Here is a 14821-nt window from a genome sequence, read left to right as displayed (position 1 = left end):
AGATTCTGAAAATAATTATCTGGAGGTTTTTTTGCGCCCTAGTACACATGGCTACGTTAAATTGCTTATGTGGTAGTATAATCTAGATATGTGAAACCAAGAAGCAAGCTTGTTTTCAGTTTTGTGATTGTGAAATGTTTGTATAATTGGAATATTATAAAAAGGAGTAGAGCATTACAATAATTAGAATGTTTTAGAAACAGAGAGAACAAGTAGTTATACAGCATCCCAAGTAGCGAAATCAAACTACTGCAGTTGACAAGCTGCAACAAGGCAAACTCTATCTCCAGGTGTAGTCCAGCAACTTGAGCTGAACTCCTGGGAGGAAAATACCCCAACTCCACTGCTTTTCATCTTGTTTACCAGTCGTCCAACATTCCATTAACAACTACCAACTGAATCTTTACCTAAAAAATATACAAAGCTTACAGTAATCACAAGATCTTCATTACAAACTGCAATTGGTCTAAGGATCAGTTTCACATTAGAATCGACAATTTCATGCTTCAATGTTCAAATAGAGAAAGTATAAATTACAGTTACAGGTGTATTCTCATTCCCATTCACCAACTTAATTATGGGCTCGCTACTATTTTAGCCTTCCTAATAAAACAATAATCATTCTGTACTAGAAATATACATTTCTAAGTTTTAACACTTTATGAGTTTAATCAACGCAATTTAAAAGCTTTCAGTCCTATTATATTGTTTGCCTCTTTTTTCTTTTTTATTTACTCTCTGATTGATTAGTATACGTCAGCCATTTGCTAGGTTGATGGGCTACTAAAAGGAACTTCACTGATTGGGCCTAAACAAGCAATCATCTTTTTATTAAACACCTCTGGGCTTCTAAGCGGGTTATATTATGACCCAATTCATTGTAGCGCACTGTAAATTATTTTCATTGCGTGATCAGTTCCTCTGATTGAAATTACAAAATAAGTTATTATTCATCAGTTACTTTCTTTACCAATCAATAACCAAATAATTGCACAAAATTCTCAAAGGATTTAAATGCACAATCAATCTATCATTCACTCTTACTAAATCAAAGTTTGCAAAATGTTATATAATTCATGACGTATATATATTCTGGTGGAGTAATAACATTTTTAGTTAATACTGTCTTTTTTTAATTTTCAAAATTTTTTGCAAATCTCCATTTGACATAATGTATTCCAAATAACTTATATTTTTATGTTTTTTTACGTGTTCTAAAAGCTCTATTGAACATTTTTCCAGATTTTTTTCAAATGTGTTTTTAATATTTATCATTTTCGCAAGTTAATATAAATTTTAAATATTATCTAAATTCAGAAAATCTGATATAAAATTTGGGTTGTCCAGTTCTTGATCAATATCTCGCCGGCGGCGTGCCATGTGGGTCCATCACCGAACTTTCCGGCGAAAGTGGGTCCGGAAAGACCCAAATAGCCCTCCAACTCCTCCTCTCTGCTCAGCTTCCACTTTCACTCGGTGGCCTTGCATCATCCTCTTTGTATCTCCATTCTGAACCCCCTTATCCTTTTCGTCGTTTTGAGCAATTATCGAAAGCCTTTTACTTATCGTACCCTCAACTATTTGATTCTGTTCAATGTGTGCGTAATAATGTTCTTGTTCAGGAATTAGATTCTGCAGATCACCTGTTTGATGTTGTGTTTAAGCTAGATTCTGCATTGGCGAAGGAGTCTCGTAAAACGATGCCGATTAAGGTACTTGTCATTGATTCAATAGCGGCGTTGTTTAGGTCTGAATTTGATAATAACCCATTTGATCTTAAGAGGAGGGCAAATTTGTTTTTCAAGATTTCGTCCACTTTGAAATTTGTGGCGAAGAAATATGGGGTTGCTGTTTTGGTGACGAATCAGGTGGTCGATGTCATGCGATCGGGGGATTTGAATGGATTGAGGATTGGGAATTATGACAGTTTGTATAGTTCGGGACGGAGGGTTTGTCCTGCTTTGGGGATATCGTGGGCTAATTGTGTTAACTCAAGGTTGTTTTTGTCTATGAATGAGGAAGTAGTTGGTAATGTCGCGGGTGAGGGTGATGATAATACATTGTGTAGAAGAACGAAGAGGGAAATGCATGTTGTTTTTGCACCACATTTGCCTAGTTCATCTTGTGAGTATGTTATATATAGGGAAGGTGTTTTTGGTGTGCGTGGACAGATAGAAATCTCAGTTTTCGGTACAAGTTTAAATTCAGATGCTAGTAAAAATCCCACTTTTTTGTTGTGTGATAAAGAGTACAGTTGTGGAAATGTGTGAAACTTATTGCATATTCATTTTCGATACCGGAGTAAATTATGTATATTTTTGTTACGATTGCTCATGGTTCTGCAGTGGAACTCTTCTGGTATTATTCCAATTTAATACTTGTTGCTTTAGAAATGTAAATTTTCCATTTCCCTTCTTTTTTTCCTTAACTATCTTTTGTAGGAGTATTGCTTTTCTTTTTCCAATCAAAAGTCAAAACTCGTGGAGTAATGTCAAAGATAATAAAGTTAAGATAGCTCGTGGAGATTGTATACGGTGAACTAATACCAATATATTATCAGATTGCATTGAAATTTTGGAACATATAGCACTTGTTTTAGTGTCAAATCAGGAATCAAAATGATATTACCAATATGTGATACCATGACATAAATGTAGATCATATTTTAGGGTTTTAGACTTCAGGAATCGACAAGAAGTAGTGGGTGAGAGTATTGATGAGCGGCACCTGAGTCTATAATCCATGTATTGATGGGACTATTAAATTGTTTCTTATCGGCTAGAGTTGAACAGTTTGTTTTTTAAGTATAAAAGTACAAGGTATTTTTTGACTTAATCAGCTGCTGATATCGTCTATTAGACAAATTAATGGCTGCTTTTGAGTCTCCATTCTGATTAGCTTGCTCAAGGTGTAAATGCATGTTCAGGTGCAACCTTTAATGTTTATGGTCATTTCTTTTTCCAATTGCATTCCTAGACATTGGTCTGGGTGGACTATGTAATGTAGCCTAGTGGCCTATGCCATTTAGGATAGTCATGAAGTGCAAGCACTTATTATATCCTAAAATATTGCAATACTCACACTCTTGCAGCGCAATAAGGATCTGATAATCTTTGGTGATTTTTGTTGGATCACGTTTGTTGCTAGATCATGTTTGTTGCTGAATTATCAGGAATTAGAGATAAATGATCGGCAAAATATCATTAATATACTTCTTGAAGAAAAATTTCAACACATTTAGTAAACATGACTAATATTTGATAATGTATTCATAAGAATTTGATCCCATGAGGGTATTTCCTGGGCTATTTGTGTTAATTCTAGGTTGCTTTTGTCTCCGAGGAAATAGTCTGTATTGTCACGGGTGAGGGTGATGATAATTTGTTGTGTAGACGAACAAAGAGGGAAGCGCATGTTGTTTTTGCACCACATTTTCCTAGTTTATATTGTGTGTATGTTATAATTGGGCAAGGTGTTTTAGGAGTGCAAGGACAGACAGAAACACTGCAAAAAGTGCACTAAACGCAAATCTGCTCGAATGGTCGTAATTCTGGTAGGAAAGAGCTGTACTTAACAAGAACTATCCTCGATGATCAGACGAACTTGAGAACATGCGGATCATTGGTGTCAAGAACTACAGTTAATCTTATGATTGTTGATGAAAATGTAGAAATAAAACTTTCCAAATTAAAGAACACGCTAAAAATTCCGTATTATATTTCACTATCTTATGAATTGAAATCAAGCTCTGATCATATAACAAAATCAGGGAAGAGCAGAACTTTAACCAGTGAAGTTCTGTAATTTCAGGAGAAGATTTGTTTATCGTAAATGAAATGTAGAAATCTACAGACTACACTCGGTGCCTGTTTTCAGATCTGAAACAAGAGAGTATCTATAATCTTCTAGAAATTATTTATATATTGATTTCAAACAAACTACTTCACCAGCATGCATTAACTGCTAGCCAAGGAAGAGAGAAATTTTCACAGCTTAGAACAGTTCAAAAGAATTAAACAAATATATGTGTGCAGTTAACATCTTATGCTAGGTGAATATCATTTCTACTTTGGTTATATTGTTTCAAATAAATTTTTGATGAAATTAATCAAAAACTTTTATTGATAACTAAAATAGATAGTGCTTCGAACTTAAATGATATCATCGGAGAGATTAAAGTCTATACCATTTGTAAACCTGGCATGAACAGATCAAGTATATAAGCATCAATGAAGGATACACATGTATCCGCAAATATTTACATTTTTGTGATCAACCATAAGAACAAAAGAAATCATACAAGGCAGGGAAATGGTTACAAAAAATTATTTGCTCCAATATATCATATAACATTAGTTATCTAATTTCCATGTCAGCTGCCTTAAGTTATACATTTGGACAACTCAGTTTCCACCAACTTGCAACCAGCTTTACAAGAAGTTACAATGGAGGAGAGTATCTTTCTTTGTGACTTTTTGAACTTTAAGGCTAATTTTACATCCCAACTAACATTTTCCCTGTAAAATGAGGAATATTTACTATTAGAGAACTGATACTAGACATTTCTGGAAACAATAAATTACAAGCTGTATCAACCTGTCGTCATCATCAGTATCACATATGGCTTGCATCATGTCTTCGAAAGTAGAGCAAAGAACTAAGAGTATTTCCAATTCAATTGCCAAGTTTTCTTGCGTCTAAATCATTTTAAAGGATTACTGAATCAGCTACAGATATTTGCACGTAAAAACAAAATTAATAAAATTTTGCATTATTGGGGAATGAATAAAGCAGTAGAAGACATTTAGAAATGATATTTGCACGTAAGCACAAAATTAATAAAATTTTGCATTATTGGGGAAAGAATAAAGCAGTAGAAGACATTTAGAAATGGTATAGTATACGGTAGGAAACATACAATGGTATTTGGCTGCATAGTAGAACCCTGAGCTCACGCAAATGATCCAATAAAGGAGATGGCAATCCATAGTTGAATATTTCATGATTCTTTGAGAGCCAAGTACCCCTCACCATATGCATGGTCCAATCAGACATTTGGCTTCCATTTTCAGAATCATCAGCATCATGAAGATCTAAATCTCCATAATGATTGAAAAAGGTATGAGAAAGAACAAGCAGTGACCAACGTCAAGCAAAACTTAGTTCTAGACTAAACATATACACATGTATCTACAAGCAAATCACTTACAAGATATTGCACACATAATCAGTAAGAGCATGAAAAGTCCTATTCTGAAAGGTAAAAGACAGAAGAGGTACCAATTGGAATGACATCATAGGGGTTGTCTGCTTGAGTTGAAAACCCATAAAACGTAACCAGATGAGAACAAGAGAGTTTCCCGTAACTCAGAAAACATTGTTCCCCTGCATTGCATGGTCTAGAAAGAGGGAACTTTAAGGAGTTTGTAGTGGAGTCTACTTTCCCATATTGCATTATGTGCGGATTTATCTGTGAAATAGCAAAAATGAGAATGAGCAGGGTGAAAACGGACACAAGCTAGAAGGGAAAAAGTCTGAATGTGCAATAAACCAACACCAGACCCCTGTGTTGTGGACTTATGCTATAAAAGGGAAGAAGGGCAAAACTGTCCAACAAGATATGACTAAGGGTAATTTAGGAAAAGAGCTACAGGAGGTGGAGTTATAGTGAGCAAAGGGGGAGAAATTAGGTATCCAGACATTAGTATCGAGTATTACCTACTTGGGAGAGCTCCAACCTCTCGAACGTTGGAAGGCGAGGTCTAGTAGAGTCGCTTGTAATTTGCTAGATCGAGTCATATCTGCTACTTATTAACTTAATACAAGCATCTGTTCTCAGTATTACTTGTTCGACTGGATTATTGTGCATTAATCAGATTTAGATTCATCCAGTCTATAGAAAATTTGGTATCAGAGCATACGATCTATGGGGCATCCTCCAACAACTCAACAAACAGAAAAAAGTGAAGAAACATTAGCTTGTCTTCATGCCTCTATCCGTAGCACGGTTACAGAAGAGGTGTCGGTGGCGGTGAAAGGGGCCATGGCGGCTATGGAACAGTTGTCGGATCGATTCATACGCAGTTTTGATGAGACCTTCAAGCGACAAGAACTGCACTTAGATGAAGCCACCAACCGTTTGGAAGGGAGGGTGAATCAAGCCCGTGAACATCAGCAAATGATGATTAATATGATGAAAGATGATCAATTAAAGTTTCAAGCTGAGGTCCGTGCAACTCTTTCAGAATTAAAGTCTCATATCAAAGCTCCAGCGAAACACACAGAGGTACATCCTAACTGTAGTGGTTTATCTATGGTGGGCAGGTCGGAAACAGGAGTTGAGGCAAGTCAGATGTATGGGCGTATGGGAAAGGGTTTACTATTTGGGGAAGGTAGTAATGGAGGTAAAAGTTTTGGTGGAGGACCAGAGCGTGGAACACAAGGGAAGGAGGGGGAACAAACTGGAGATATAAGAAGTTAGATCTTCCGTTATTTGATGGTAATAACCTAGATGGGTGGATATTAAGGGCAGAAAGATACTTTAACTTTTATAGGCTGACCGAGGAGGAGAAGGTTGATGCGAAAATATAAATGCACAAATATATAAGATAGCGAATTGGTAATCCTTTGATTCAAGATAAGATAGTCAAAATTATCTAGGCTAAAGATAGTAATCCGTTCTTTTATCCTCTCCTCAAGATCATGAATGTCACAAGAATACAGTTGTTATAAAGTACTAAGAATAATAACCAAGTACAGTTTATGACCAAGGGAATCCACTTATTTTATATACATAGCGCTTCAAGCCACACAATTTTTTTGAGGCTTTGACCTTAGTTTTATAAAGAGAGGAGAATGATACTTTATCTAGGATTCCAGATCCACTCAGCCCTTGTTAAAATGTAAAATTTGCACACAGTAACCACACATAACACATACCTAGATCCTTAAAGTATTGTTTAAATTTTGACAAGAAAAAGGGGATTGAAAGAGTTGACTACCTCTTTAGCTTGCACTATTTCTTCTAGTAACAAGGTTCCATCTAACTCCAATAATGCATCAACTCCAAAGCTCAAGCCTGCAATTTAGAGTAGAATCACACTTTGCTTAATACAAGAAAGCCCTATTATTTCCTTTATTTTCAGGCTTTCCATCTTTTCACCTGATGCCAACGAAAACATAATAGAATAAGGAAAAAGATAGCACATGTTTCAGATAAGGTGTAGCCGTGTAGGCAGAAGCATCTATACAGAGTATTATAGAGTATGTGTTCAATTCTTTATCTTGTTACAGTTCCCTTGAATGGCTTTGAAGCATTTTGAAGGACGATAAAATAACAATAAAGTACATCATTAAAAATAATAACAAGATGAACGTATAAGGAAATTGACAACAAAATACCGACCTGTATTAAATACAGCAGGAAGTGCGTCAAAGTAGAATTTAAAATTTGAGTCACGGTTGTGCTTCTCCTTCATACTCCATAATAACAACATTGTTTCAGAGGTAATGCCTTCGAATTTTTCCAATATAGGAAACTGCAACCAGGAAAAAGGATTTATAACAAGGAATGGTCATTAAACTGTTGGAATAAAGATACTTGACATATTGATTGGATGCTTTAGGTTACATGATTCTTCTAGGATAAAGTGTACCATGTCTGATTTATGCACGGCCTCCTCCGAGATAATAACAGTAACAGGGATCTCCAAAGCAATGTCTCCTGCTTTTAGATTTTCTCTGGCTATTGCGCCCCTTCCAGCTCCTTCAACATCTATAAAGCAAATAATGTCATGGCAGTAAACATTAAAAATTAAAAAATTAGCAACTTTTCCCAACTTAACACATAATTTATCTGTAAAATTAGTTTGACGAGTTCACTGGTGAGACAACAATGTTATCACAATGAAAAACTTACAAGCAATGTCCAGCTTTGTTTGAACACCTGCACCTTCACCCCATTGTAATAAACAAGTCTCCTTATCACAGCTAACATTTTGTGCAAGTACAGTATCCTGTCTAATTTTATTCCCCAACGCATTGATCTTGTCAAGGATCATCTCGCGTAAATCTTGCAGTACATCTACCCGCAAGTGTTTAGCACTCAAGATAGAATTATCAATAAGCAACAGGACTGAGTGTAGAGCTTCCAGCTCATTCCTGGGGTTGTTAAACTTCACCAATTGAATGACATCAGTTGCATCAAAGTAAAGGTCTACCTGTAGCAACATGCATCAGCTTTTAGTATTCCAAGTAGCCAGCTCCAATAAATTTTGAAGCGATTTACAGCAACAACTATAACGACAAATTAAAAATGTTGAGAGTCTAAAAGGCTGTCAGGTTAGAAACAAACATACCTCATTAAAGGTCATGATTCTTGCCTTTTGAAGCAATTGATCCAATACGGAATTCAACACGACAGCAGTATAAGGGGCTTTGAGATGTATGCATTCATCGGGACTAATACCCAGAAGTTGAAGTAGTTTCTGTAGAATGAATTATAATAAGGAAAGAGCAACTGGATATACACTTAATACGAAGGAATGTAGGGGGACTTGTAAACCTTCTTTTTGTGAAATAGGGGATCATTTTCGGATAACTTAAGAAGTAAAGAATGTCCGTCATCGTGATTAGTAGTCACATACTGCTGCTGCTGCTGCATATAAATCATCAGCATTTTCAGTCTAATGGCTCAAACTTGAATAAGGCTTGAGAGGGGGGGCTAGAGCCTAGGTTGAAATTAATTTTAAATTAATTAAGTGAATTGTATGAGTAAAGAAAAAATGCACAAGAGCCCAGCTAGCATTACTGAAGCAGTAGAGGCTGATGAAACCTTAAACTGAAAGCAGATAGTGAGTAGTATAATACAATCGTAATTAACAAAATTGGTAAAAATTAGTAGGAAACTACTGTAGAAAACAAGAGATAGAAATGAAGTGATTGGATTGGGTTGGGGGGATGTACCTGCTCATTTTCCATCTGGAGGTGGCTAAGAACCAATTAAACCCCTAACTGAAATTGGATTTCGCTGTCAACGCAGTTGAGCCAAAGCTAGGTTTAAAACCAGTCCCCTCCCCTTCTCCGGGACCTCTTTTGAAGGCTTTTTCCTGTAAATATTATAGCCTCATATTTAGACCCGGCAATTCGTTTCGTTTCGTTTCGTCAGTGTCGAATATTTTTGTGTTTCGTGTGCTCGAAGGCTAAATACAAAACCGACATGTTTAGCGTTCGTGTACCTTCGTTCATGTACTTTCGTTTCATGTCTTTTCGTGTCGTAGATGTCGTGTTAATTGAATATTAATATATATTAAATATAATATTAATATAAATTAAAATATAAAATTTTTAGGTAAAAAAATTATAAAATATATGAAAAATATATATTTAGATCTCATATATATACAATATAATGAAATCAAATAATATTTTAAAAATAAATATGCATACATTTATTATAATTCTACATATATTCATAAAAAATATTAAAATTTAATTATAATATTTATTTATATCGTATACTTCGTGTCGTGTATTTGAAAGTTAAATACAAAACCGACACTAAATCTCGACCGTGTACTTTCGTGTTCGTGTACTTTCGTGTCGTGTATTAAAAATTCAAACATAAACACTAAATTTTCGTATCGTTTCGTGTCGTGTAAGTCGTGTCGTGTCCAAAATTGTCGTGTCTACTCATATTCCCTGGTATATACTCCCCGGTTCTCAAATTAGTTTCCCAGCAAATTGAGTCATTTTAATTGGGTGGTGGTGAGTGCAAGTCCAACATGTGCCTTATATGATGTCCTAAATCAAAATTTAGGATATTTGACAAGGAAGATAGTTCCAACAGTGTCCATGATATCTTATATCACTAGAATAACCACTTTTACCTTATTTTTAAGTCACTTCTTTTCTCATAGCCCTAATGAAAGTAAACTTTTAAGAATAAAATATTAAAGTTGAAGTAAGATAAATATGTCCTAAGTTACTAGGACATAATATTTTATACTATATTTAAGACTTCAACTAAAATATTTTTGGACTTGCTCTAAATACAGTAAAAATTATTAGTAATTACTATTATGTCCCTCACCTCTAACTTTAAATATCAATCTTGTAATCTTGCAAGCATTAAATAGGCCGATAAACATGACACATGTTTTGCTTTTTTTAAGATTTACTACTAATTTTGTAATCTTTTATTAACCAAAACTAATCAAAATGCACTAATTTGTTAACTGAAATTGCCTTATTGACTAGTATTTTTGATAAAATAATAATTTAATGTAATAAAATTATTTGAAAAAATATGGAAATACTATTAGTGAAATAAAAAATATTTATATTTGACTCAAATCATAATAATTATTGTAAAATAAAAAGTGAGCATATAAAACTAAGGTCACAAAATTTAGTAAACTATGTTTGTAATCGGAATAAAATAATAGAAAAAATTGCTTATAGAAAGTAAAAATATATATTTAAAAGAGGAATGAGGTAAAAAAAGATTGAACTACCTTGAGTAGATAAAAACAAAATATTTTATATGAGTTTTGATTTTTGCACGTATTTTAATATTTTTTGATTGAATAATTAAAAATAGTATTGGTATTTTTTTGTAAATAAAATAGGCAATATGTATATAATTTAATTTATAAAATATTATTTAAAAATTAATTTTTTAACTAATCACTCAAAGTATATTAAAATATTAATATATGTACAAAAGTGAAAATGTCTTATAAAAAATAAAATCAAAAAAGTACTTACAAATATAGGGCGACGTGTATGTGAAATTGGGAATTGATAATTTATTCATGACCATGTATGTATTTAATGTAAGATAAGGGATATAACAGTAATTACTTATTACTACACGGATAAATTTTTTACTGCATTTAGCAATCATGTTTTAATTACCGTCAAAACACAATTTTGCTAAAAATGTCATTCTCACATGATTTTTGTTAAAAATATATATTTTATTGTATTTATTAAGAATTGAAACCTCAACAATCTACTCAAACATTTCATATTATTACCACTATGCTACATAACTTCTTGATTTTATTTTAAAATTCTTATTAAATAAGCTGCATCTTCTCTTTTTATCAATTTTTTTGTTATTTTAATTTTTTAGTAAATAAAATGTTGATTTTATTATTTATATGACTTCTTTTTATTTAGTTTTTTTAATTTTATTATAAAATTTTAAAATTCCTTATATATATATATATATATATATATTAAAAGAGGACAAGGGAAATAGGTGTGCTTTTGTATCTACTAAATATCGAACCTCAAACTTCCTACTCAAACACTACATAACTTCTTTATTTTAGTTTAAAATTCTTATTAAATAACCCTCATCCTCCTTCTAAATTTTTTTATTATTTTAATTTTTGAATAAATAAAATGTTGGTTTATATTATTTATGTGTCTCCTTTTTATTTAGTTTTTGTAGTTTATTATAAAACTTTAAAACTCTTTTCTATATATTAAAAGAGAACTATGGGTAAATTGAGCTATTTTAATGGATGTCAAATTATAATTTTGCCTTTTATGTTGAAAAATTATAAAATTTTCATTCCCGCACTATTTTTGTAAAAAATATGTATGTTGTTAATTTTTGAGTAAATAAAATGTTGGTTTATATTATTACGTGACTCCCTTTTTTTTTGCTAACTTACGTGACTCCTTCTTATTTAGTTTTTGTAGTTTGTTAGGAAATGAATAACATAAAGAGGGGGTAACATAAAGAGGGGGTGAATGTGTTTTACAGTTTTTAAACTTTTCTTGAATCTTTTATGGTTGAACAAAGTAAATTAAATCTTGTAGTGAAAGAGTGTTCATGCAGAAATTAAACTTGCAAAAATAAAGAACACAGATCTTCAAAACTCACTTAATTTTATATTAAAATTAAGAATGTTTTGCTACAAAATTTCTAGGCTCTTTGTTGATAAAGAGCTTAGCTTCTTCTTAAGAGTGTTACAAGATTTTCTATCTGAATTGTTACAACTACAAAAGACCAGTGTTAACTTTATAACTCAGTTAACTACAAGTTTACACAGTGTACAATAAGACATGCTAATAACCTTTACTAAACTATCACTTGTCATTTCCATATTAGGAAAAGTGAATCTTCTATTTATAGCTTAACATATCTTTAGCATCCTGTGATTATCTTGATCTTCCTTTGCCAGTTAATCTTCACCATTGATCTTGCACATCCTTCAAGCTGCTTTTTGTAGACTTGTCAATCGAGCTGGTTGGATTATTTGTTGATTGTATATCTTGGATATTGAACTGGTCTGCATTTTGTACTTTGAGAATTTACCTTGAGATCTCCATTTGGTCTATAGAGAACTTAACATCTCGATAAGTATATTGGCTTATCGAGATCTCTAATACTCCATAGTGAATTTGACTTATAGAGGTCTCTGAGTTCTCGAATGAGACTTTGGCTTGTCGAGATCTCTCAGCTTCATGTCTTTACTTTGACTTGTCGATAACTTAGAGTTCTCTAGTGAATTTTGACTTATCGATATCTCTGAGTACTCTAGTGGACTTTGACTTATCGATAACTCAGAGTTCTCTAATGAATGTAAACTTGTCGATAACTCTGAGTTCTCTAGTGAAGAAATGACTTGTCGATATCTCCAAAGCTCATGTCTTCAATTGACTTGTCGATATCTCTCTGAGTTCTCTAGTAGCTTTTGATAAGTAGCATTTTATACCACTTATAACGTCTTAAAATAGCTTAAATTGGTGTCTTGAAATCGAGTATTTTGTGTATTTGATGCGTTTTTCTAGTGTTTGTGCATTTCAGGGTATTAGTTGCATTTCGGGGGAGTAATCATCAAGAATAAGTCTTGGCATGTGTTCAACATTGCGAGAGTAAAGAAAGGGATTACAGCGAAGAAACGGAGCAAACTTAGGAAAATTCCAGTAGGGTCCTGAGCGCCCGCTCAGCTATGCTGAGCGGCCGCGCAGAAAGCTGAGCGCCCGCTCAGCTATGCTGAGCGGCCGCGCAGGGTCGGGAAATTTGATAATTTATTTTAGACTTCTACTTCTGTTTGGCTTCCAACTTCTATATAATCTGAGTTTTATGGGACTATTATATAAGTAGATTTAGAGACGTTTTCACGAGGTTGAATCGTGGTATTAAGCAAGGAGAAAAGGAGACAAGCAAGAAGACCGTGTTAGCACACCGCAACGAAGAGGAAGCATATTTTCTTGTGATTCTTATTTCGTTGTAACGTTGGATGCTAGTTTTCTTTGCTTTGACCCTATTACTCTTGTGACGTACTCTGGTTTAATATAATTAGTTTAGTTATTATTCTCTTGTATTTGTTTATCATGTTTTCATATGAACCCATGATGACGATAAGTGCTATCATGGGCTAATCGTGATCATGGGGTCGTAACGGATTTACTATGGAATTCTTTAGTTAGTTGTTTAATACCTTAGTGTGTGATGATTGTATGATATCTAGTATTGGTTGTGCGTATTCGTCTTATGTGCGTCGCGAACATATAAGATAGGGTGTTAATCTCTTGTGAAGCGACAGTGGATCTCGAGATTTAGAACTTGCCATGCTAGCATAGGTTCATGTATGATGTGCATGATTAGTGGGTAACTCTAACCGTTTTATTCGCCCTGTGTAATCAAAAGGAATAACTTGTGCTTCAATCGTTATGTTGACAATTTCTGTAGACATATAGGAACTCAACATAATTGATGCCTATTCAATTTCTATCTTAATTGTGGATGCTTGGTAGAATGGTATTAGTACAATGAAAGTTGGCTTTTATCAGTTTCGTGTTATTCGATTAATATCATCGATGTTGCATGCTAAGGGTAATAACAATAACTATTGAAGGAAGTAGTAATGAAGTTGTGATCTCATGAGTGTTTTAATATTGTTAATTCGAAGTGTTAATTAAGTGGTTAATTAAGTACTTAATTGTAGTTAATATTTAGTCAACAATTTTAATTGTTAGTGTCTTAACATTGAGAAGTAATCATACATTGGTGAGTGAGTATAACTGAACAGTAATTAGTCTGAGTCTCTGTGGGAACGAACTAGAAAGTATTCTATATTACTTGCGAACGCGTATACTTGCGTGTATTATTAGCGCGTATTTTCGCACTAACAAGTTTTTGGCGCCGCTGCCAGGGACTCGGCGTATTTGTTTAGTTTATGTACTTACCATCATTGGTCGTTAGGACTCAGTGATTAAGACGTAATTGTTACTTATTGTTTCTGGTTGTGTTTCAGGTACTTTAGCGAGCTTTTATGCAAACTCGTTCTCGTACTCACAAGAGGACTTTAGATACAGCTGAGGAGACAGATGAAGTTCTTGATATTCCAGAGAAGATAGATTTTGAAGATTCGGATTCAGGAAGTGAGCAGAAAGAACCAGTAATCATGGGTGATTGTATTGTTCAGGCCGATCCCGCCCTTATGGATATTTCTCGGCCTAAAATTGATGACATTCAGTCGAGCATTCTTCATCCGGCTATTCAAGCTAACACCTTGAAATCAAGCCGGGCACTATTCAGATGGTGCATAATTCTGTTTCTTTTGGAGGTGCTGCGACTGAAGACCCCAACATGCACATAAGGAATTTTGTCGAGATCTGCAGTACTTTCAAGTATAATGGCGTGACTGATGAGGTTATCAAGCTGAGGCTTTTCCCATTCTCACTGAGGGACAAAGCTAAGGACTGGTTACATTCTGAACCAGCTGGGTCCATCACTACTTGGCAAGATCTTGTGCAAAAGTTTCTGGTAAAGTTTTATCCGATGGCAAAGACTACT

The 14821-nt window shown here is 33.9% G+C and overlaps 2 protein-coding genes across 9 annotated transcripts; one reads left to right on the top strand and one right to left on the bottom strand.

The window, feature by feature from the left end:
• Positions 1-1331: 1331 nt before the first annotated feature.
• Positions 1332-2270, top strand: LOC141701725 (DNA repair protein XRCC3 homolog; the record flags this gene model as incomplete). The annotated part of the gene is made up of 1 exon (XM_074505356.1): positions 1332-2270. A coding segment is annotated over one exon (939 nt), but the record flags the coding sequence as incomplete, so codon positions are not given.
• A 1899-nt stretch (positions 2271-4169) lies between these two features.
• On the bottom strand, positions 4170-9117 carry LOC141701726 (uncharacterized). Of its 8 annotated transcripts, XM_074505358.1 has the most exons (12): positions 8965-9073; positions 8792-8839; positions 8564-8702; positions 8358-8486; positions 7919-8219; positions 7656-7774; positions 7406-7538; positions 7002-7078; positions 5281-5470; positions 4919-5099; positions 4597-4697; positions 4170-4517 (listed from the first exon to the last, which is right to left on the bottom strand). In XM_074505358.1, the coding sequence occupies exons 3-11, from the start codon at positions 8675-8677 to the stop codon at positions 4658-4660; spliced, it is 1284 nt and encodes a 427-aa protein (XP_074361459.1). In that variant the 5' UTR covers positions 8678-8702; positions 8792-8839; positions 8965-9073; the 3' UTR covers positions 4170-4517; positions 4597-4657. The 8 variants fall into 8 exon arrangements, with proteins under 8 accessions (XP_074361459.1, XP_074361460.1, XP_074361462.1 ...); XM_074505359.1 differs by lacking the exon at positions 8792-8839 and having other exon boundaries at positions 8564-8656; positions 8965-9117; XM_074505361.1 differs by lacking the exon at positions 8792-8839 and having other exon boundaries at positions 8564-8653; positions 8965-9112.
• Positions 9118-14821: the final 5704 nt, after the last annotated feature.

The sequence above is a fragment of the Apium graveolens genome, unplaced genomic scaffold, assembly GCF_009905375.1.
Source record: "Apium graveolens cultivar Ventura unplaced genomic scaffold, ASM990537v1 ctg4308, whole genome shotgun sequence".
Lineage (NCBI taxonomy): Eukaryota > Viridiplantae > Streptophyta > Magnoliopsida > Apiales > Apiaceae > Apium > Apium graveolens.
This window is presented reverse-complemented; position numbering and strand designations above follow the sequence as displayed.

Coding starts and splice junctions, on each gene's coding strand:
- LOC141701726 (XM_074505357.1), bottom strand. CDS start 8,677: ATGCTGATGATTTATATGCAGCAGCAGCAGCAGTATGTGACTACTAAT. Junction 7,079..7,405: donor TCCTGCTGTATTTAATACAG/GTCGGTATTTTG, acceptor TCTAAATTGCAG/GCTTGAGCTTTGGAGTTGAT. Junction 4,698..4,918: donor CTATGCAGCCAAATACCATT/GTATGTTTCCTA, acceptor AAAATGATTTAG/ACGCAAGAAAACTTGGCAAT.